We start from the raw sequence: 23,617 nt of genomic DNA, 5'->3' as shown, positions 1-23,617 counted from the left end.
TTTAATTTTTGACCCTTCTTTCCTTATTACTTATCCATTCCGGCTGGAAACCACATAATTTCTAAACCAACGTCATTCTAACATTCATTAATTTTGCAATGTTTCTTGAGATAGTCCTTAAATTTCTTCCAATCTTCTTCCGCTGTCTCTCTCCCCTGGTCTCGGATTCTGCCAGTCATTTCTGCCAGTCCCATATAGTCTATCACCTTCATCTGCCATTCTTCCAAGGTGGGTAGATCTTGTGTCTTCCAATACTTTGCGATGAGTATTCTTGCTGCTGTTGTGGCATACATAAAGAATGTTCTATCCTTCTTTGGCACCAATTGGCCGACAATACCCAAGAGAAAGGCCTCTGGTTTCTTCAGAAAGGTATATTTAAATACCTTTTTCAGTTCATTATATATCATTTCCCAGAACGCCTTAACAAGTTCATAGTATACAGATAGGTAGCTGTGTTGGTCTGCCATAGTCAAAACAAAAAAAATTCCTTCCAGTAGCACCTTAAAGACTAACTAAGTCAGTTCTTGGTATGAGCTTTCGTGTGCATGCACACTTCTTCAGATACCCTTGGTATGAGCTTTCGTGTGCATGCACACTTCTTCAGATTCATAGTATGTTTGGTGTTCTTCTACTCAGGGCTGACTGTGTGCCTTTAAGGTGGAGCTCTTAAAGGTGCCCCAGGACGATAGAAGCTAGCGAAAATAACTGCAGACAAATATATATATGTGCTGAACTGTGAACAGATAGTGAGTAGAAAAAGTGCAAGTGTCATTCTCATAAGGCAGCTGCAGTTGGGGCCAAGCCTTTCCCACAATCTCTGGTGATTCCAGTTTTGTGGGGAAGGAGGGAAAGGGCTGGTCTTTCCCTCTCCTAACATGTCCTGCTGCTGCCTGGGCACTTGGAGCCATAAAACGCAATAGAAAATACTGACAATAAAGACTACAGTGGTACCTTGGTTCTTGAACTCAATCCGTTCCAGGAGTCCATTCGACTCCCAAAACAGTTCGAAAACCAAGGCGTGGCTAATAATAAAAATAAAAATTTTATTTGTACCCTGCCCGCTGGAGCCGGGCTCAGGGCAGCTAACATGAAACTAGGACAGTATACAAAGAACATAAGAACATAAAAGCATAAAAGCAGGTAATCAATTAGTTAAAATACATCTTAAAATTAGTTCAGAGCAAATTAAAATCTGGACAGATGGCAGTCCATGCGTAAATTTGAAAGTGGTTAATATTCTCCAGGGCCAACTGTTACCACTGGTCTTATAAAGGACCTGTTAGTGGGCAAGGATGCCTCTTTAATGCTTGTTCTTATACAGAAAGAAAAGAATCAGACTGGACCCCGACCAAAGGCCTGGCGGAACAGCTCCGTCTTGCAGGCCCTGCGGAAAGATGTCAAATCCCGCAGGGCCCTAGTGTCTGTGGAAGAGTGTTCCACCAGGCTGGTGCCACAGCTGAAAAGGCCCTGGCTCTGGTCGAGGCCAGTCTAATCTCCCTGGGGCTGTGTTCAGCTTCCAAGAAATGTTCACAAACTGGAACACTTACTTCCAGGTTCGCAGGAGCCATTTTGTTCAGGAGCCAAGCCGTTCGAGAACCAAGGTACCACTGTATCTATCTATCTCTATCTATCTATCTATCTATCTATCTATCTATCTATCTATCTATCTATCATCTATCATCTATCTATCATCTATCTATCTATATCTATCATCTATCTATCTATCATCTATCTATCTATCATCTATCTATCTATCTATCTATCTATCTATCTGTCTGTCTGGCATTGTCTTGTCACATTACTCCATAGTCCCATCTTGAGCTTCTTTCTTTGTTATGCCAGACTGTTGCACAGAAAAAGAAAATATTTGGAACTTGCTATTTTATATAGAAATGTTGTGTGGTTATGTTAACAGATTGGTGCCTTCCTGTGCAAGGACAAATATACAGATGCTAAATAAAATTCATTGTGCGAGCTTTGTGCAACAAACCCATGGTTCTCACTCAGATAGCATTTCAAAAGTTTGATGTCTTTAATTTAGCGCCAGGCACTGCTATGTTCATGGGAGGGGGCAGAATGTGGTGGGGCGTTTTTTAACCAACAAACTAACTAGGGCCTATCTGGGCAGCTGTATTGGGGTGGAAAGTATGCATAATATTTGTGGGGGAATGAACACTTTTTTTGGGGGGGGAGCTTTTGCCAGTTGAATGCAATGGAGCTATTGGCTAAGTTTAATCTGCCACTTTAATTTTGGGGGTTTTTTGTGGACAGATGGCTCATCACTGTATTAATCCTACTTTCTTTTCAGCATAATAGGATATTGTTGTTACTAAATAATGGGCTAATTGTTTTGGCCTAGTAGTAAAATGAATATCCTGCAATTGCAGTATGCTAATTAAATTGAGATTATTATTGAAATAATGGTATATTATTATTTTACTATAGGCATTTTATTGCCTTTTGAATATTAAACTGTGTTCCATTTGCTGCTGTGGCTTTGCAGCAGCAATGGAGTAACCTCTACTGTTAAATTATCGACATTCTAAGGCTTAATTGGGTGGACGTGGGAGATAATTTCCCCGTACAAGATCTTTGCTTTGTGATTTATTAGAAATAGCCTTTAGGTGTAGAATTTTTATTTAGTAAGTTCCCCTCACTCCTCCCCTATCTTCTCAAGAGAGTTCCAAGAAGATCACTAGGAGCTTACTTTGGCTTAATTAGGAGGGAATTTCTTTTAGTTACGAAATTTATATTGGTGCCCTCAAGCATCCTGTCTTTCTCACTCTTGCTTGCTTCATCTGAGGTTCTGAAAGGCCAGTATTCATTCCCTTCTCTTCAAATGAACTGAAAACACTCTGTAGGGTATGGTTGCTCAATATCATTAGCAAACTATTTTGGTATTGATTTCTTTTGCTTTAGTATTTTATCCGTTTGCAATCATTAGAAATCCCCTTAGAAACAAAACAGCAAAACAGAACCTGAAATAACCTCGCAACAGTAGCAGCATAGGAAACTACCTTGCACTGGGTCAAAGCATGGGTCGACCTATTGCTTACAGTGAATGGTAGAAGCTCTCCAGAGTTTGAGACAGGAGCTCTCTCCAGCTCTTAACAGGAGACTTGAGGGATTGGACCAAGACCCAGGACTCTACCACTGAGCCTTCCCCAAACAGTGCTCTGTTCACAAAAGGGAAGTGATCAAGATGGCTTCCTGTTCCCACTCAAAATGGGCTATCTGTGTGACATCACATGGCCAATCAGATTATGCAGCATTACAGAGCCAGGTCAGAATGAGGGAAATGCTTTGCCCGCACTCTGCATGGGCGACAAGGTGGCTGCCAATACTTCCACCCTGTTTAAAGCTGTCCTGAAAAACCATTGCTTTTCCCCTCTCAGGTGTGTGTGTGAAAGTGTCTGTGAAAAGCACCTATGTCTGCTTTGGCTCAGCCCTAATAGTGTCAGTTGTTTTTGTACTAATTCATTGATCATGTTTTCCTGAAAAATCCATTTATATTGTCAGGCATGCTAGATATTAGAATCTTGAAATCTGGTCGCATTCCTACAGCCATTTAGGAATGGGGAGCGCTAGACATGGTAATGTTGGGCTTTCTGTATGGCAATGATCTACTATAGGCAATTATTTCTTTAGAGGGTTTGATCTGTCATGCAAGATATTTAAGCACTCAGTGCAATTAGTTCAGATCTCCTTTTCCTTATAGCGGGAGTGCCGTCTGTGGACCAGGGTCCAGGACCAGTCCTCTCTTTGTGATGGACACCTACCCCTGAACTGTTTCTTGAAAATTGTTGCAGTAGCTCTAGGATAGTATCGTGACAATTTATGGATGGCACATGCGTGCCAATATTCAGCACCATTTGCAGCAAGGACTGAACCCATCCCTTTGCTATCCCTTGTCCTGTGAAATAAGGAGACCAAGGGATTGGACCCCAGCCAGCATGGCCAATGGTCAAGGTGATGGGAGATGTAGTCCAACAACATCTAGTTAGGAACGGCTGATGAGCTAGGCGAACCAATGGTCTGAAGGTTGCTTCCCATGTTCCTGCACCTCACCATCTGAAAGAGTCTCTCTTAGCTGTAATGCTAATTTCAGAGGAGGTGCGCTGTCTACAGGTAGGCACACAACATGACCAGGAGGCAAACTGTGAAGAACATGAGGGCAAGCATAACATGAAGCAGAAAATATTTTTCATAATCTTCCCCATTTGTGGGGCAGAATGCAAATTAAAATAGAAAAGATGAAGGAATCCACAAAAGTTTTTTTTATGTTGCTTTTGGGTATAAGGCTCAGTCAAAGCCCCTGCAAAATATTGTGCTGGGAATTGCCAGTGTTCTAATGTTTTCACCATATGATCTCCTTTTTACCCTGGCACTTCCCCTCCCCAACTGCCCTCTCCGCCAACGGCAAGCTGTTATCTGTCCCTGGAGAGTGATGAACCCTCTGGTTCCAGCAAACAGAGAGTAATTTCACACCTGGTCACTTAAGCCTTATCTCCTCTCGTTGTGCTGTGTATGATAGATACTCTCCCAAGGGAACAAACTGTTCTTTTGCATACCTTGTATATACAGTACTAGTTGCATAACACTTCATTTGGCACAATGTTATTTAAGGGAAGTACAGAGCATAGGCTGTTATTGACTTGACCACAGGGTTGAGAATTAACCTTGCTTAGGTCAAGTGCCATTTTGCTTCCCTGGTGCATTTCAACTATTTTAAAAATCAGTTTCTAATCAAACCGCTCTTGTCCAATGCAAACCAGGCTGGTGCTAGGTAAACAGTCGGAGTGAGCCACAGGTGTTACCTTGGTCTCCTTTGGAGAAGATTGAACTGTCAGGAGCTTTCACTGCATCTCATCGCAGGAAAGCAGGGTTTCTTTTACTGAGGACCGAAAGAGAAGCTGAATTCAAGGTTGCAGCGTTGAAGTGGAATTGGCTTTATTCAGCTTATTTGCAAAATATAGACGGGAAGGTTAAAAATAACATGCACAAATAATTGAGCTACTACTTCCCATTCCAGTCTGAGGCTGAGACATAGCTCTGTGTGCAGAATGCTAGGGCAACAGAAAGTATAAAATCTGCTCAATAGCTAGAAAGCTAAAAACAGAGGGAGAAGGAAGGAAGCAGTGCTTGGCATTGCACGCTTCTGCTGAGAAGTCTCCTCCTGCAGTTATGCCTGAAAAATAAAATAAAAGAAATGGTGAAAAATGCCCGTTTTTACTTGTATTTATATAATTCAGTCGCTGCGTGATCCTATGCGTGTCTTGTCAGAAGTAAGAATCTCTCAGTTCAGCAGGGCTTACTCCCTAGAAAATGGATATAGGATTGCAGCCTTTTACTCCTCCTTTTATCGTTGAAACCCCTCCAAAGGCAGCGAATGAGTTAGGAGACAACAACACTGATTTATTTCAAGAAATCCTGCTTTTTGAAACGGAATGGTGTTTTACAAGAACCATGCTGATGGCTTTGACGTTTAAAGCTGCTTTCTTTTTGCCGTATTGGGGGGCGGGGGGGAAACCTGAGCTGGTTTCCTGGAGGATTTTTTATTATTATTATTAGAAAAGTATAGTGCTGTAGTGAGTGAATAGAACCTATTTATAGTAGGCACGCTAGATGCAGAGTGGTAAAGGAATAGTGTTACATCTCACAATGAAACGGGAAGAACAACTGCAGAAGCCGAAATTGTAATGCCTGAAAAGAAAAGAAAGTGGTTTGGGGAAGGAAAATTGGGGGGTTCTGCTAAGCTTTGCCCAGCTTTTAAGAAGCCTAGTATACATAATGCACATTGCAATGGCCACCCATGCCTGAAGTCCCAGAAACTGCCTGTTTGGAACAGCCAGGTCCCTTTTGCCAGCTGAGTAGGCCATGCCAGTCTTCAGAGCAAGTTATATAATGGAGACATTCCAAGGGTAACAGAGTACATTTGGGGTGCTTTTTTCACTCACGTGTGGGTGTGTATTGTGCAAAGTCCTGCTATAATTAAAACTCCAGCCCCAATCGCCTTTCGAAAGGAGAAGCCCACTATTGTCGACAGACTTGCTTGGCAGTGTTCCTGGCCAGGGGCTTTGCTGTGTGCAAAACCCCCGTTTATGTACAGCTATTTAACTGAACAGCAGCTCTGTGTTGGGCAAGAGTGAATGAGGCCTGAGGAGAGCCTGGCTGCTTTATTTAAGAAAGATGTGACTTGCACATCAAGCACGGAGGTTGTTGTGTGGGGGGCACGCAGTTCGTTAGCGCTATTTTGCAAAGTGAATTAAATGTTTGTAGCAACAACCAGATTAATAGCATTGGGGGGGCGGAACCCTTCTCTTTCGCTTTCCTGCAGAATAAAAGCTGCAAAAGGCTGGAGGAATGTTGCACCCTGCCAAGGAAACGAGCCAGCCTTCCCCAAACTACTGCCCTCAGGGTGATGTTGGGCTCCAAGATGTTGTTGGATTCCTTCCACTCCCAGTTAGCACTGCATCTGGAGGTTGCCTGACCTAAACTTTGTGTCTCCCTCTTTCTCCCCCCCCCCCCCTGCCTCCTGACACTTTGGGAAAGGAGGAGGGGAGTGTTGTGTGTGTGTTTGTGGAAATTATGCAGGAAGCCACTGGAGGGCCACAGGTGCCCCAGCCCAGCACTAGATCCCCTTATACCTTTACCCGTCTGGCTGAAAAGGTACATGAATGAAGCAAGATGTGGTTTACTTGGTAGAATTAAAGAGAATGAATTTGAATTTTCACCCCATGATTTAAAGTGGTAGATTTACAAGATCAGAGCATATAAATGAGAGAGTGCATAGAACATACCTTCCAACATTTATCCAATGACAATAGGGATGTCCCATTCCATAATGATATTTTTATTATTTACACCCCATACATCTTACTGGGTTGCCCCAGCGACATTTGCCCTGTGCTTCATGCAACTTCTAACAACTCTTACAGTTCCCAGGATTCTTGTGGGGGCAGGAGGACCGTGTGCTTGAAGTGTGTGATGTGTATTCAGCCTGGTTTCATTGATTTCTTTGCATTTCTCAGAATTCGTAAAAAGCATCATAATAGAATTCATGATGATCTTTACCTCTCTCTCTTCCTTGACCCCAGAGGTTCCAAAGTTGTTGTTCTGTTCAAACTCTTTTTGCACACCAATCTGACACTCGCTGTAATTTCTTTTTTCCTAGCGTTAAAAGCTTCCTAAGTAGCAATTTTCCATTTTATATCTACGCTGATGATTATTCCTCCCCAGACACGTAGCCTTGCATTTCTCTGTATTATACAAACTCACTCACATTTGCCCGATTCTCTGAGTGTGCCAAATGGTTATACATTTCTGATGCCTTCCATGCCTCCCCGGAGCCCACTATACCTCTTGATTTTGGCATCTTCCGCAGTTTTTAACGAACGCGAAACAAATACTGGCCTCCATACCATATTTGAACGTATAGAAAGAAACAGCCCACGTCTTCCCGACAGATGGCAGCGGGCATCCAATAATGGTCACCTTTCCACAAATTCTGTCGCTGACTGTCACACAGTGTATATATCTAACGTCAAAGCAGTTACTGTTGTTGCCTTTGCTCAGTGAGTTCTTCCAAGGCCATTTTTTTGTTTTGTCCTTTATGTCCCAACTGCCAGAGGCAACATATCAAGCAGAATTAGCTTCAAGCCAGTTTCCATTGTCTGCCATAAAGACTGTTGTTGAGTAAGGACACTTCCAACTGTGTGTGACTTTCTGGTGGAGAGTTCCTTGAGTTCCCTTGATTCTCGCCAAGGATTTTACATAATGGAGCATCAGCCCGTGTGGTGTAGTGGTTAAGAGTGGTGGACTCGTAATCTGGTGAACCAGGTTCGCTTCTCCGCTCCTCCACATGCAGCTGCTGGGTAACCTTGGGCCAGTCACACTTCTCTGAAGTCTCTCAACCTCACTCAACTCACAGAGTGTTTGTTGTGGGGGAGGAAGGGAAAGGAGAATGTTAGCCACTTTGATACTCCTTCGGGTAGTGATAAAGTGGGATATCAAATCCAAACTCCTCCTCCTCCTCCTCCTCCTCCTCCTCCTCCTCCTCCTCCTCCTCCTTCTTCTTCTTCTTCTTCTGATAGTGATGCTACGTGCTTGTTTCATTAGGAGTGTAGGAATTTGCCTTACACCAAGTTAGACTGTGTTGGTCCACCTAGCTCAGTATTGTCTCTACATCGCATGGCAGTTCTGGGGGTAAGCATCGCATGGTCGGCGGTTCAAATCCCTGCGGCAGGGCGCACTCCCGCTGCTCGGTCCCAGCGCCTGCCAACCTAGCAGTTCGAAAGCACCCCCGGGTGCAAGTAGATAAATAGGGACCGCTTACTAGCGGGAAGGTAAACGGCGTTTCCGTGTGTGCTGCGCTGGCTCGCCAGTGCAGCTTTGTCACGCTGGCCACATGACCCGGAAGTGTCTGCGGACAGCACTGGCTCCCGGCCTTTAGAGTGAGATGGGCGCACAACCCTAGAGTCTGTCAAGACTGGCCCATACGGGCAGGGGTACCTTTACTTTTACCTTTTTTAGATTCAAGATAATATGATGGAATCAAATAAATGCATAAAACAAATACAATGCACCAAGTCCAGTACTATGCCTGTGATTGTCGCTTGTCATGGCACTAGCACAGGGGTTGGCAAGGTTTACCGGACATGGGCCGGATCGCTCCCGTGGGCCGGACCGGTGCAGCGAGATGCAAGAAATCACGTCTGCACATGCCCAGATGTGACTTCCGGCATCTGGGCATGCGCAGAAGCGATTTCAGGAGCCGCGGAAGAGAGTCCCCGCCTCGTGCTGCGCTGGTTTAGCTCAGTATGCAGGGACTCGCTGAGCAGGAAGCTCGGTTCAGGGCCGGCTCGTGGCTTGGTTAAACGGCCTTGGTGGACCGCAGGTTGGGGACCCCTGCACTAGTGCATAGCCTCTGGGCTTTCCTTTCACCGACTGGCATCTGCTGTCTGGGGCCTCAGACTGGATTCTTTCCCAGTCTCAGGAATGCCTTGTCCGGAGGAAAGGAGCTGTAGCAGTAGCCTCTGGGCAGTGGCATCGCTGCCACTTACTTGGAGGGGGAGAAACAGTGGCAGATCAATGGTAAATTTGGGGTTGTGTGGTGGGTGGGCTCTGCTGGTGCACCTGTATACCCCCACCTGCCACTCTGTCTCCTGGTAAGTGGCAGTGAGCTGCTGCTGCCCAGTCTTTTCCAGATTAGCCAGGATTTGAACCTGGGACCTTTTGCACGCATAGTATGCAACTGTTACTGAGCTTCAGCCAATCAAACAAACCTCATGAAATTGAATTTGTATGTATCTAAATGCACTGGTGCAGCGAATCGGTGGCGGCTTTATTTTTTACACGGGTGGTGGTAGCCCCAAAATACTCCAATAAGATTGCGTTGGGAGAACTAAAGTGAATTCCCTAGGTCTTATTTACTCTTAATGGTACATATGAAAGGGCAAAGAAAGTATGTTAAGGGTTAATTAGCAGGCAGTAAGCGATTTTGCAAATTGCAAGTCTGCAGAGTGTCTAAAAAACGAAGCAAGCATAAAATAGTTGTTTGTTTAAGGAATCTGGAGTAAACAAGGGGCATTTTGTGAATCTCCTAATAGTGAAAGAATGGGCCCATTCTGGAGCCTGTAGTATTTATCACTCCATTGGTATCTCTGGAGCTAGTCCCAATTTATATTGTATAAGCAACTTCCCTCTTGACATTTACGATTGCAAAATATATAAGCTCTATTTTGCTTGCTTGTCGAATAGTTCGGCTACAGTCTTAGCACCACAGATAAGAGGAAGGTTTTTGGCTAAGCACGATAATGTGATGTCAGGTTAATTTCTCATATCTCTTGTACTGGATGAAACTAATGATGTGTCCTTCCAAGAAGACATACGCGCAGAGTTTCTGGAGCCATTTCTTTTTATAATGTCCTTTTTATAATGGTTCAGGTCATAACTTTTAAGTATTAATGTAAGTTTTAGTGATGTCTTAAATTCTATGAGAGGAAGAGGGGTAACTCTATCCAGGGAGCTCTGAACATCTGGAGAGCTGAGTGGGAGGGAGAAAGAATTGCTGGATCTCTCCCCAAAGACCCATGATCTCCTTGCAGTCTGGCTCTAGGAGGGGAGAGAGACCCTGTGCTTGTGTTGGGGTGGGGGCTTCACTGCCCTCAACTTTTGTAAGGAAGCGGCTGCTGGAGGGACTGGAAGAGGGATTGTGGAGTGCAGCTTTGAAATTTGAGGATGCTGAATGTTGTCATTTGACCTTTTGGAGCCTTTCCCACTCTATAAGGTAAAGGGACCCCTGACCATTTGGTCCAGTCGTGACCGACTCTGGGGTTGCGACGCTCATCTCGCTTTATTGGCCCAGGGAGCCGGCGTACAGCTTCCGGGTCATGTGGCCAGCATAACTAAGCCACTTCTGGTGAACCAGAGCAGCGCACGGAAACGCCGTTTCCCATCCTAGTGTCCTCTTGTTCCTGACTGTCGGCTGTGCTTGCTGAGGCTCATGGCAGTTGGAGTCCCATAACACCTGGAGTACATCAGCTTGGGGAAGACTTGCCTATTGATATGTGCTATGCTCAATTCTTCTTTTTTACGTGGGAGGGGTGTTATTGTTTTCTTTTCTTTTTGTTTTAACTATTTATTTTGTGCTTTTATCCTGTATTTTTATCTTGTGAGCCGTCCTGAGATCTTCGGATGAAGGGTGGTGTATAAATTTTAATAATAATAATAACAATAATTTAAATGAATTGTTAATCTGTCAAACCGTTCATGTTTTGCTGCAGTGACGTGATAGATTTCGTTACATAATGTGATTACATACTATTTTTTTAGACTTACTCTCTGTGGACTTCTTTGAGCGCAATTGCATTTGTAGAAAGTGCAATGCGTAAATATACTGACGGTGACTGAAGTTCCTGCCAGCATCACCACCATTACTGCTGCTGACGTAGCTCAGTTGGTAGAGCATGAGATTTATAATCCCAGGGTTGTGGGTTCAAGCCCCACGTTGGGTGAATGATTCCTGCATTATAGGGACTTGGACTGGATTAGCCTTGGGGTCTCTTCCAACTCCATGGTTCTGTGATTGCTTACTATTTGGCACATGAAGGGCCCAGCCCTTTCTAATCCTACCAAAGTTTAGTTAAATAATTTAAGGCTGGTTTCAGTAGTGCTCATGGCTCCCAACCAAGCCTGTGATGCAGTATCTGTGAAATGGAAGTTTGTAGTAGAAGGTCGGTGGTTCGAATCCCTGCAACGGAGTGAGCTCCTGTTGCTCTGTCCCAGCTCCTGCCAACCTAGCAGTTTGAAAGCACACTAGTGCAAGTAGATAGGTACTGCTGTGACAGTACCTGTGATAAATAGGTACTGCTGTGACAGGAAGGTAAACGGTGTTTCCATGCACTCTGGTTTTCATCACGGTGTTCCGTTCTGCCAGAAGCGGTTTAGTCATGCTGGCCACATGACCCGGAAAGCTGTCTGTGGACAAACGCCGGCTCCCTTGGCCTAAAGGGAGATGAGCGCTGCAACCCCATAGTCGCCTTTGACTGGACTTAACTGTCCAGGGGTCCTTTACCTTTACCTTTTGTAGTAGAGGGAGCCTGCTGAATTGGACAAACTATTCTCTACATAAGACAGTGGCTTTAGCTCCCCAGCTAAGTACCCCCAATGGATGTTCCTCTTACATTTGTACAGCAGGCTGCATTCCAGCCCCGCAAACAGAAGGCATCATCACAGTTTGAGTCTACATTCCAGCCAGACAGAGGAACTCTGGGAAGGGCGCAGAGCAGAGCTGGTAAGGGGGTGGGGTCCAGGGCGTGTCTCAAGGGCCAGGCAGGAAGGTTCCTTACACCTGCTTTCCTGTGGCAGCATCCACACTTCCACCTTCCCTGGGTATGGAGCCTTAATATCCATAGAGCATAATGCGATGTTCCTTCATTTCAGAACATTGCCTTGATCGTAAGCGTCCCTGGGACCTCCTTTGTGAAATATTTATCTGGTATTCTAATTTCGGCACTTGCGTGGCTGAGAGGTACGCCGTGATCGCTGAAAACATCCCCAGCCACCTCTCTTTCTCTGTCCATCCCCTCAGACGCAGAATCTCTTCATTACATGTGGAGAACTGTACAAGAAGAAGTGATGCTGTATTCCGGGGTTTTGTGTGTTTGTGTTTGTGTGCGTTATTAGCTTTGTAGATTAAGTGAAGTGAGAAGAAGCTCCATTTTTGCAGTGCACAGAAAAGCGTAAATTGAAGCCACAGCAAACCCCATTAAGGTCACATTATTTTCTCTTCAGAGGTTGACTAGCGGTACCATATGCCGCACCACCTAATTACAGCAGGGTGAACTGAGGACAGAGGCCATGCTACCAGTTGGAGCTTGCGAATTCCTTTGCTTGGGCGCATTTGTGAAACTTCTAAGGTTCTGCGTGTGGGAAGGTAGAGGGGGCAGGGGGGCTGACCCTTTCAATACAGCCACTAATTTACTTACTTCGTCTGTTTGCTTCCACCCCCCATCTGCTGCCTCCCCCTTGACTCTGCTTGGAATTGAAGGAGACAGAAAGCTCCCTGCGCTTTACCTGCTGAGAAATAATTCTGTAGTGGCATTAGGTGGTTGCCAGGAAAAATTAATAATGGGTAACAGAAGATTCTCTTGCACATGGCAGTGTGAGATAACATATCACAGCAAGGTCATTAAGAAGTGATTTGATGCTTTTTCTCCCTCGAAAAGCCATATAAAGGGAGGCTTTTCCTTAACGCTTAGGATTTTATGTTGCAGTTTTGACTTTATTTCCAAAGGGGTGGAGGTGGTCAAAAGGCGACGGAGCTTCTTTAAAAATGTTCAGCTAAGCATGCAGAATGTTCAACTAAGCATGCAGAATGACTAATTTGGGGTATTTTAAATTGTGTCGAATTACGAGGAATACATATTTGGGCCTGTTTGATAAATATAGTAGTAGTAATAATAGTAATAATATGAAAAGATGTCAGATGGGTATAAATACTTTCTGTACAGGATTCATATCAGTTTTCTTCAAGGTGAGTTATATTTAGAGGGCTAACTTTTTAGTCCAAGAGTTTAGATACCAACCTCTTCTCATTGTTGTTAGGCAGAAGGGATGATGAAACACGGTGGTGGAAGGTCAGAAACACGAAAGCCATAGTCACATTTGTAAATGCAGTATTTTAGCACTGAAATAAAGCAGGTGTGATCTTCCTTGTGGGGATTGTAGCTTCCCTGGAACATGTTAATATTGTTGTTTTACTAAATTGTTGTTATTAGTTATTGAATTTGTATCCTGTCCTTCTTCCCCAAGGAGGGCAAATCCACCTACTGTCTTACCCAGGGGTGCCATCTTGAATAAAATATTGGGTGGGAGGAGGTAAGCCCCGCATCACATAACTGATCATAAGATCAATTCACATTGTGCACCATTTGAATGACAATGCCCATCAACTTTAGGGGAATCCAGACCCTTCAAATATTTTATTGGGGGGAGGCCAAAGGGACCTTGGCCTCTATGGTCTTGCTCTATCCAATGTCCTTTCCACTGCAATGGGTGATTATGGGTGACAAGATACATAATTATTTCACAGCCAGGAGACCATTCAAAAATGCAGATGGGCAGGTTTTATTTTTGAATCAGAACATAGTCGGGCTGGGGCATTCTTACATAGAACAATTAAGTAACCACATAAATTTGAACTAAGTTTCCTACTATCACATTTCCTACCATCACTTTTTTAGTCCTCTGTAGACAGTAATTCCTATTTTTATTATTATTAAAAAAAACAAAGGTTGGGGCCTCTGTGTTATGTAAAGATCCAGACAGAGTGGTTTATACAGAGCTTGTCTGCAAGTGTCTGGTTTTTATGGCTGCTAAGCATCTAATTTCAAAAATAGTAAACATTGTATAAATTTCAAAATTCAGTTCAAACTCACAGGTAAAATAGGGAATATTGACCTAGGCAAATAGGTGTTAGCTAGTAAGCGCTGTCGCTCTGAACAAATCAACTATATACAGTAGTACCTCGGGTTAAGTACTTAATTCGTTCCAGAGGTCCGTTCTTAACCTGAAACTGTTCTTAACCTGAAGCACCACTTTAGCTAATGGCGACTCTGTTCTCATTCTGTTCTCATTCTGAAGCAAAGTTCTTAACCCGAGGTACTATTTCTGGTTTAGCGGAGTCTGTAACCTGAAGCGTATGTAACCTGAAGCGTATGTAACCCGAGGTAACACTGTACTTAATAAGATAGTAACTTATTACAGCTGTTGAGGTAGTACTGGGGATACTTGGTTCCTTTGGACAAACACTTGTGTTATTGGGCTGCCATGGCTGAGAATCTGTTTTATAAACAGCAGTAAGTTTCAGATGAGAGGGACGCGGGTGGCGCTGTGGGTAAAACCTCAGCACCTAGGACTTGCCGATCGCATGGTCGGCGGTTCGAATCCCCGCAGCGGGGTGAGCTCCCGTCGTTTGGTCCCAGCTCCTGCCCACCTAGCAGTTCGAAAGCACCCTTAAGTGCAAGTAGATAAATAGGTACCGCTTTATAGCGGGCAGGTAAACGGCATTTCCGTGTGCTGTGCTGGTGCTGGCTCGCCAGAGCAGCTTCGTCACGCTGGCCATGTGACCCAGAAGTGTCTGCGGACAGCGCTGGCTCCCAGCCTCTAGAGTGAGATGAGTGCACAACCCTAGAGTCTGTCAAGACTGGCCCGTACAGGCAGGGGTACCTAAGTTTCAGATAACCACAAAGTGGAGGTGTAAAAGACCTTGTTAATGGTTTGATAAATCTGGGAAATCTTGATAATGTTTAGAATTTATTCACAAAATGACTCTCGGTCCCCCACATTTTGGGGGAAAAGGGGGTGTTTTCCAACTAAACAATTTCCACTAGCGCAAGCACTTTTGCAGCATTCTTCCCTTCACGCTCCTTAAATATGTTCTCTGGTATCTGAAGAAGTGTGCATGCACACGAAAGCTCATACCAAGAACTAACTTAGTTGGTCTTTAAGGTGCTACTGGAAGGAATTCTTTTGTTTTGACTATGGCAGACCAACACGGCTACTTATCTGTAACTGGAACTATGTTCTCTGGGTTCCTTCAACGCTCTGGAGCAGATTTAGTGGGGACGAGAGGAGAGGGAGAGGAAGTTCCTTTGCGCAGCCGACTGTGGAACTGTTTCGTTGGATGCCGCCTGCAACGAAAAATTATAAAATGCAGTAAAAAGAAAGCAATGTGCAATCAATTACAACAGAAAGCATGTAAATTCCATCTCTCTCTCTCTAGAATAAATGAGGATTTGAAAGTGTGTTTTAAACTGGGCTGACTTAGGTATTTGACCTTGGAAAACGGTACTCACTCAAACACCTCACAGCCCCTTCAATTTCTCTTGACAGAAACCTGCCAAAGGCTGTATTTTCCTTACATTGAAGGACATTTGAGAGAGATGCTTTCTAGGGAAGGCACTATTATGTAACTTACCAAAGTCCACTTCCAGCCTTCTTGTTCTGCCCCTTGTTAACATGACAGCACAGTGCAGAGGGGACAGCTAAGACCTGTTAATGGGCTCCTGTCTATTCAGCAGGCAGTGGTTTGCCACACAACTTTGTACCTGTTTAGGTTTGTATAAGTATAGGGAGAGAAGCCTGCACACACCGTACTTTTCTGTCTATAAGACAACCCCATGTATAAGACGCCCCCTATTTTGGGGGACTCAAATTTAAGAAAATGGGGGGGAGATGGCACAGAGTTGTTTAGCTTTTTTGCAGAGGATTACCCAGGGTTGTTGAGCTTTTTTGGGTGGGTGGGGATTGCCGAAAATCGCTCACCCATACACGTTGCTAAATCAACCACCTGTCTGTCCCATCGCCAGCAGAAGATGCCAATCGCCCGCACAACTGCCGGAGCATCAGCCAATCAACACCACCCATTGACGCAGCAACCAATAACACGCACCACAACCACTGACAGCCTCAGTAGCAACCAATCAAACGTCCACCCTAGGCACTACCCATGTATAAGATGACCCCCACTTTTTAGCATGATTTTTAAAGAAAAAAACACAGCCTTATACACAGAAAAGTACAGCTTGTACATGTGCTGGAAAAGGGTGGTTCCCTTGTAATGGTGTGTGAAGATTTTTATAGGTTTTTTTTTTAAAAAACAGAAGACGGGAATCACCAACAAACCCTAGGTTTTCTCAGTGTTATGTTTAGGGAGTAGCAGATTTAGGCTCTTTGTTAATTGCAATATGTAGACTGTCAGGCCTCTGTCCGCCTTGGGAAGCACTGAGCACTGAGAGGTGCCTCTTTTACACATGCCCTTGACCCTAATGTGTACTAACTGATTTGAATGTCGCATTCTTAAGTTGTTCTAACAAGCTCTAGATGGTCATTTAATATGATTGTTGGAGAGTCAAGAGCAAAGTTGCATTGAAAGAAAACAGTCAGTGTTTTCTAACAAGCCCTTATTCTGGATTGAGATCCAGAAATCAGTTCCAGCGACTTACGAGGACCTGTAATTCTTAGCATGCCAACAGCGTGGGCTCAGTTTGGGCAGGAATTGACAGTCTTAGATTCAAAACTAGTTATTTTTATGTTCTGGGACGTCCTGGGGTGGTGGGGGGGGGTGAGGGGCGGGGCTAGCATCAGTCAATATCCATTCAAACAAGAGCCTGAATTTCTCAGGTTTAGCATATTCACAGAATAGTGATACTTGCAATGTACTTATCTTATGGAAGAAACTTGAGAGAAGGACACTTAAGGAGACCATTGTCTTCTGGGTTTCTGCAAAGTTCAGGTGATGTGTCTTAGCCTCCTTGTTGTTGCAAAGGGAGCAGGCTCCTTGACAAATGATGGTGACAAGAGGGTTGAGACTTATTCTGCTAGAGTTGCATACATTTTTGTTGTTGGTGGAAGAACTCTACAGCCACTCATAATGAATAAAAAACCCTTGGTTTGGGACATTTTTGTATTTCTTATGGGGAGGGGGTTATTATATATAAAAAATATGGCTTATGTTGTGCACAATGAGTGGAACTAATGAGCGATGCTTCTGCAAAATCTGTTTTAGAAATCCAAGCAGGAGATGGCGATAGGAATATGTGGAGGCATTTCATAGAATTGTAGACTTGGAAGAGACCCTGAGGATCTTCTAGTCCAACCCCTTGCAATGCAGGAATATTTAGGTGTCCCATATGGGGATTGAACCTACAACCTTGGTGTTATCAGCACCATGCTCTAACCACCAGAGCTAAGCTCCACAGATTAGATAGATAGAAAGATAGATAGATAGATAGATGATAGATAGATAGATAGATAGATAGATAGATAGATAGATAAGGAATGGAGGTGCAGAGAATATGGAATTATTCTGTACCGAAATGGCAAGATAATCATCAAATAAATTACTCTTGAGTTGTTAGGATTCTTTAAAAACCCTTCCAATATTATTAGTTTTACAATTAAAACTTTATTGTGAAATTAAGCTGAATGTAGTGGAGCAGCCTTGGAAAAAATCCTTAGCACTGATGTAGCTTACATTGACTATTTCTTAAACATTCAGTTTTGGCTTCAAAATTCAGGAGGGAGAATCGCTCATGCAGAGAAATGCGTGTCTTACCAAGGCATCTCCAGACTTCGTTGAGCGCTGGCTTTCAGTGCTTTCTCAAGCTCCTGGCTTTGACCCCAATTCTTGGTTTCTTACTTCTTCCAAAGTTAGAAAGCGGGCAAAATCGGCATCTACGTTGAGCAAGTATATTTGTTATATTGAGCAGGGCCTTTCTGACATCTGGTTTTGAAGCTTCTCTTTTGAAATCGTTGGCTTTCCATTTTTGCCTTGAATTTGGGCTTCATGGATGTGAAACGCTGGATGAATTTTCTCTGCTTTTTTACAGCAGCTTGTAACATATGATTCACAAATGCATCCTCTACATAGTACCCCACATGTAGAGAACTAGGTTGTGGCTGGATAAGCCCTCCATAATCCCGCCAGCCATGCCCCTTTCCAAGCTCATTGGCTTGTCGTGAAAAAGGCCGTATCTGCTGGCAGTGCCAGTGTTTTGGCCAACTGCAGACGTCTGCATTATTGGACTGCTTAGCAGGATAAGACTGGCCTTGATGTTCTTGAAATGGAGTCTTGACATCAGTCCAAGGCTCCAAAGACAGTTCCGCCAGCTTTGAAGCCTCCTTTGGCACTTTTTGGTTCTCTAGACCATCATCTGTCACATCCTTTTGCTCAGTCTCTACTTCAAACACTGTTTGGAACAAACTGAACCAATTCCCAGGAAGGCCAGAAGAAACCTCAGTTGATCTGCCAAAAGAGATTTTCTTATGGCGGACCTGTTACATCATTGTTCAGTTATAGTCCTAAGAAGGATGACATCACAAGAGGCACAGTGTGCAGGCAGGTTGGTTGGCCAGTGAAATTGTCTTGATCTAGGGCAGTGAAGTCACAGGGAGCATTTCCTCAGCCTGAATAAAATTTAGACAAGTGCACCCTTCATATAAGCAGCTCAAAGCGTGGGCGATGAGTACAAATTCAGTTCTTAGATGCTACTTCTTCCTTTCTATCTATGTGAACAGAGTCTCTTGCCTCAAATGCTGGACTACTATCCTAAGTACAAATCAAAACAGGATTCCAACCTCCCCATCATTTTGAAGCATTCTAATCACCAGCAATCTAGCCCTTGTGATTTTTCTGTTCATGTCAGTGAGAGTCAAAACATTTCAATATAAAAATTAGGTAATGCCACCACGACGGATAAAATGCATTTTTTAAAAGCAAAAATGATTTTAATTAAAATGAGGTTTTAACATTTTCCTATTTCATCCATGCTCTTTAAAAATAGCCTGATTTAAAGTGAAACCTAAGTTTAAGTCTCTGCTCTCTTAAACGGAATCCTTCACCCCCTAACTCTGTGACTAAAATAAAAAAATGAGCCATGGAACAAAATGCCTCGTTTTTTGTGGTCCAGTATTTATGAATATATATTATGTACGTGTAGGTTACAAAAAGCATTTACTATTATGAACTTCAAAATGGAACTAGGCACTGGAACTTCCTCTCCTCTTCCTGGTGTGCTCCTTCCTGCTGTGCTCCTTCAATGAGCTGGGGTGAGGGGCCCTTATCCTGAACCATATTCTGGGACTTCATACCTTGCACTGACCCTTTTGCCATTACTCATGCACACCGTTTGATAAAGACAAACACATGGGGTCTGTTTAGACCCCATGCCTGCAAGATTCTGCCCATGGTGAGATCAGAAGCAGCCTTCTGCTTTTCATATCATATGCCCTTTTCCCTTTCCTCTAACGGTGCGTAGATGGTAGCAAACAAAGCGGGGCAATCCTACTTTTTTATGTGGATCAGGGAGAAGCACAGCTCCTGATAGCCTCCTGAGTAAAATATTGGGGGTAATGAACAAGCCTGCACAATGTTTAAACTGCATTCTCTTGCTTCTTCTTGAACATTGTTCTGTTTTTTTAAAAAAATGTTGTATATACACCATGCTGTATTTTCTATTTTCCTGCCTCTTCAGAGGTGGCACTGTCGTTTTAACGAAAGGATGGCTCTCTTACATTAATGTTAACTGTAGGGTTTAAAAAATAGTTCAGAGCAGAGAACAAGACTGGCACACATTTCACAGTAGGACATGCCAGATATTTCAATCGCATAAGGGGGTCCCAATTTGGCCAAATCCTTACTCTGCAGCTAATCTCGCCCTTTGCCTGGACTCAGGATTTAAAAGTAAATGGGTTGTTGTTTCCCTGTTCCAGGAGATATGATTTGATCTCTCTTTGAAGCAGTTTTCAAAATCGCATACACAAATAAGTGATTTCTGTGAGCCAAGCTAAAGTAAGGGTGTTAAAACCACTTACATGCCCAGATACTATTGCTGATAAAATGTGCCTCTAGCAAAAACACTCATCTTGTGTATGTTTATTTAAAGAGTAGCTGCAAGGGTGGTAAGTCTGAAATTATATGCTGTGCCATAAATATGGGTGTGGGGCAGAAATTAAATACTTTATGCAATTATGCTGATGCTACTCTGATCTAAATGCCAACCACAATTGGTGTTTATGCTGGTAAATTCAGTTACGTTATGCAGGTTTAATTCATAATGACATGTAAGGTTACTGGTGCTAGAGGTGTGTGCAGAGACCAGTGATTTAACTGGTGCAAAATGCCTGTGTTACGTTTCTAAATTGGCTTAAGAATCCATTTAATTCTATCAGTGCAATTATTCTAAGTAAGGTATCATTTCAAGTACAGTTTGGCAGGAATTGTAGGTGGGAGTGAATCTAACATCAAGAATGAATTGTGAAATCATTTAACAGTAAAGGTTGAGTGATCAGCTTGAGGTTTTATTTTGCCTTTACACTAATGAGTAATTGATAGTGTTTGAATAACAACATGTAAAATATCAGACATGCATTTATTTATTTATTTATTGTTTATATGCAGAATAGATGTGCGTGGAGAAACCAATTTCTGAATATGGGTTTTTTTCAGCAGGAACTCCAAATGTCAGCAAAGATATTCAGGGAGGAATTGCCTTATTGTACCTTTGAGGGCCACTTATCAAATGCATTTGATTGAAAATGTTAATATGAGATGAAGCAAATGGGAAGCCAATTAGAATGTTAAATAAACAGTGCAAAATTTCACCGCTTCTGCTGACTATAGACGTGTGACATGAGACAGAGTCATTTTAGACGGTGTGTTGGATCTGACATTTAATGTTGATTAGAATAAGGGGAAATTGGGCATGAGAAAAATACTTCAGCCTTTTAAATGTGAGGGGATCTATTGTTCCACATCAGCTTCAGTACAATATTTCCAGTATTCCAGTGCAGCTGGGTGTCCCCTTCTGTAAGCACTTGGAAAAGATAAGTGATTGGTCCGTGCAGTTCCTCAGCAGTGCTCTTGGACGTGGGAGGTGTGTCGCTATAATTGCAAGGGTTGCGCATACCAACACAGTCACAGCACTCGTCCCACAGTGTGCCCAGACACCACATGCGCACCTTGCAGCAGGAACAGTTCCCTTCAACAGGCCGGCATTGACACAGCTCCTGTATTAAGCACTTGCTGACATCACTTGCACAGAGAGCCTTGTTGCAGCACATTGAGGATGGGATCCAGAAGAACAGCAGACTAATAAGTGCCACCGCTGTGCAGTACCACAACCTCATCTTTCTTGAAAGTGGGAGATTTCTGGAACTTTCAGACAGCACCCGCAGCCGGGGCAGCAGCAGAGGCCCCTCGCCGCCGTCCTCCTCCTCGCCTCCGCTCGGTTGTGCAGGGCCAGGCGGCGGCAGGCAGCGTGAGGTGACTTAAATGGCCCCTGCCTGCCTGCCTGCCTGCCTTGCTGCGTGCCTGACACTCCAGACCCGGCTGTGAGAGGGAGAAGGTGGCAGGAAAAGAAATGGTCTCCTCCACTTCTTCTTCTTCTTCCTCCCCCCCCCCGCCATTCACATACACGCCCCGCCGCACGGTGCCTAAGGAGAATTCTCCTCAGGATTGGGCCCGGAGGGAAAGGCCTCGCCCTTTCTCATGGGCGGCACTGACGGGGCAAAGGAGCCGCCCTGGTTGTCGCCGTGTGTGATGCCAATAAAAGGTTTGATGATGCTGGTGAATATTTCCAGTAGAGAGTTTTTGGAAAGGAGGGTAATTGATAAATGTGGGTGTATTTGATAGAAGTGGAAGCATCTGACAGAAGAGACAGTGGCCTGGTTCGCACAAAACTCAGCAGTGTGCTGTTTGGGTACATAATATATACATTTTGTTGAACACTTATAGAAAATGCATTAGAAGAAAATTCCAGCCTGCCCTACCATTCCTGTAGTTGTGTGTGTGTGTGTGTGTGTGTGTGTGTGTGTGTGAGAGAGAGAGAGAGAGAGAGAGAGAGAGAGAGAGAGAGAGAGAGAGCACCCTTTGGCAGTATAGCATCCTTGTGTATTACAGCTGCTTACCTGTTATAAACTTAGATTTATTGTTGTTACAGGAGTCTATGGAGAGGAGAGTGAAACTGCACATTTTCAGAAGAGCGTCAAATTTTTAATTGCATAAATAAGATGCTGACTTAAGCAAGTGCTCAATTTCACACCACTAAAGTAAAGGATTCATAAAGGCCTGGATTTGCATAATTTAATTTTCTGCACAGAAGATACTGGAAATCAATAGCATGATTCATAGCCATACCATAGAATTGCCATGCTGCCATTCTTTGACTACTCAGGCTCCCGAGTACAAAGGATTTTACAATTGATTAAATTTTGAGTGCTGACGGGAGTGTTTTCTCCTCAGAATCTATAAACTGTTTAAACCTGTTCTCTTTACCCTTGTGCCACTGAAATGTCTTTTGGAGGGCCTGTGACTAAGGAATTATTAGCCGCTGCATTTCCCCTTTCTCCGAAAAGTGGCAGCCATTTTACATGCCAGGTTGCATCGTTTTCCTTTTGTCGGTGTGACAGGAGCATGTTCACGTCACATTCCTTAGTAGTTTGCTTGAATTTGATGTGGAGATGACGAGGCAGAGGGAAGATAAAGCTTGCCTACCTGTAAACCCTTGCCCTGGCTTTGCCTCATATCTCCAGTTTATAGGAACATGAGAAGGTAGACCATATGGAGGTAAAATGTCCTACCCAGGCAGGTAGCACCACCAGGAGGCAAGCAGGGAGTCAAGCTGCTGGCCCATCAAGGAACTTAGAGGGTGTATTTAAAAAACTTATACTGGGGATGGGGAGAGCTCCTAGCCATAGGAATCGACTTCTTCTTCCCCTTTCTTCAGTTTTGCCCCCCTCTCCCAGCACCTCTACACAACACATACCTATTGGGCTAACAGAGGTAGTGATTGATTCTGAGTAGGACTTTGTCCACCCTGGTCCTTCTTTAATGCATTGATAATTCTCTGTTCCTTTTCATTTAAAAAAACAACCAAACACATTTCGGTTCATTTTGTTTGCACAATTCAGCCTTGGATGTGTGTGTGTGTGTGTGTGTGCGTGCGTGCGTGCGTGTGCTTATTGTGAGAGGGAGCTGCTTTCTGTTTTCAAGCCGGGATTCTGCCTTTTCGGAAGCCCTACACCTCTAGTTTTGTTTAGCCAAGTGTATAGAAGCAATAAACAAAGATTTGCATGCCTAAAGCAGCTCCACAAATGTGGAGTTCTAATTTAAAAGAAAATAAAACATACTAAGTTTTAAACAAAAAGCCCAAGGAAACTGCAGTGAAGCACAGAAGGAACAATGCAGCAAGTTTCCTTAGTTTATTTTTTGTTACTGATGAATCCGGTTTATTTAATTCTTGAAGGCAAACTTGCCCTTTGTTTTTTTAAGAAGGTCTCAAAAATCTTCTCAACGAACAGAAGCAGATCAGCAACAGAATGCCTCATTAAAAAAAAACAAACACAACCCACTAAAAGTGGTGGGGGGGAAGCACCTTTCTATAATGGCTAGCACTTGAGGCTTGCTATTCCATCCTCCTTGATAGATTATATTTTATAAACTCTTTCTCACTTTAAAACTGCAAGCAGTTCTAAATGCTTGTTCATGTAAATGAATGACTATATGAAAATTCACCATAGCTTCCCTTTAATAGGGGAGGCTTATAGGATTTTA

At 43.6% G+C, this 23,617-nt stretch overlaps 1 protein-coding gene and 1 long non-coding RNA gene across 7 annotated transcripts in view; one reads left to right on the top strand and one right to left on the bottom strand.

Annotated features, from left to right (window-relative positions):
* The window catches only part of PTPRG (protein tyrosine phosphatase receptor type G), a 548,154-nt gene that overhangs the window by 94,716 nt on the left and 429,821 nt on the right, over positions 1 to 23,617 (top strand). Inside the window, exon 1 of one of the 6 annotated variants that reach the window (XM_083722996.1) lies at positions 20,554 to 21,617. The exons of 4 other annotated variants lie outside the window; for them this stretch is intronic. In XM_083722996.1, the coding sequence (XP_083579122.1) occupies positions 21,554 to 21,617 (64 nt within the window). In that variant the 5' untranslated portion in view covers positions 20,554 to 21,553. Of the gene's footprint in view, positions 1 to 20,553; positions 21,618 to 23,617 lie in introns of those variants that run through there. One more of the 6 variants, XM_083722992.1, reaches the window with a different exon arrangement.
* Positions 14,739 to 18,447, bottom strand: LOC310838141. The gene is made up of 3 exons (XR_014560720.1): positions 17,621 to 18,447; positions 15,077 to 15,194; positions 14,739 to 14,930 (listed from the first exon to the last, which is right to left on the bottom strand). It is a non-coding gene; the product is annotated as an uncharacterized lncRNA (long non-coding RNA).

Source organism: Podarcis gaigeae (genome assembly GCF_964106915.1).
Source record: "Podarcis gaigeae genome assembly, chromosome: 2".
Taxonomy (NCBI): Eukaryota; Metazoa; Chordata; class Lepidosauria; order Squamata; family Lacertidae; genus Podarcis; species Podarcis gaigeae.
The sequence above is the reverse complement of the archived record's forward strand: the minus strand, read 5'-3'. Positions and strand labels throughout refer to the sequence as shown.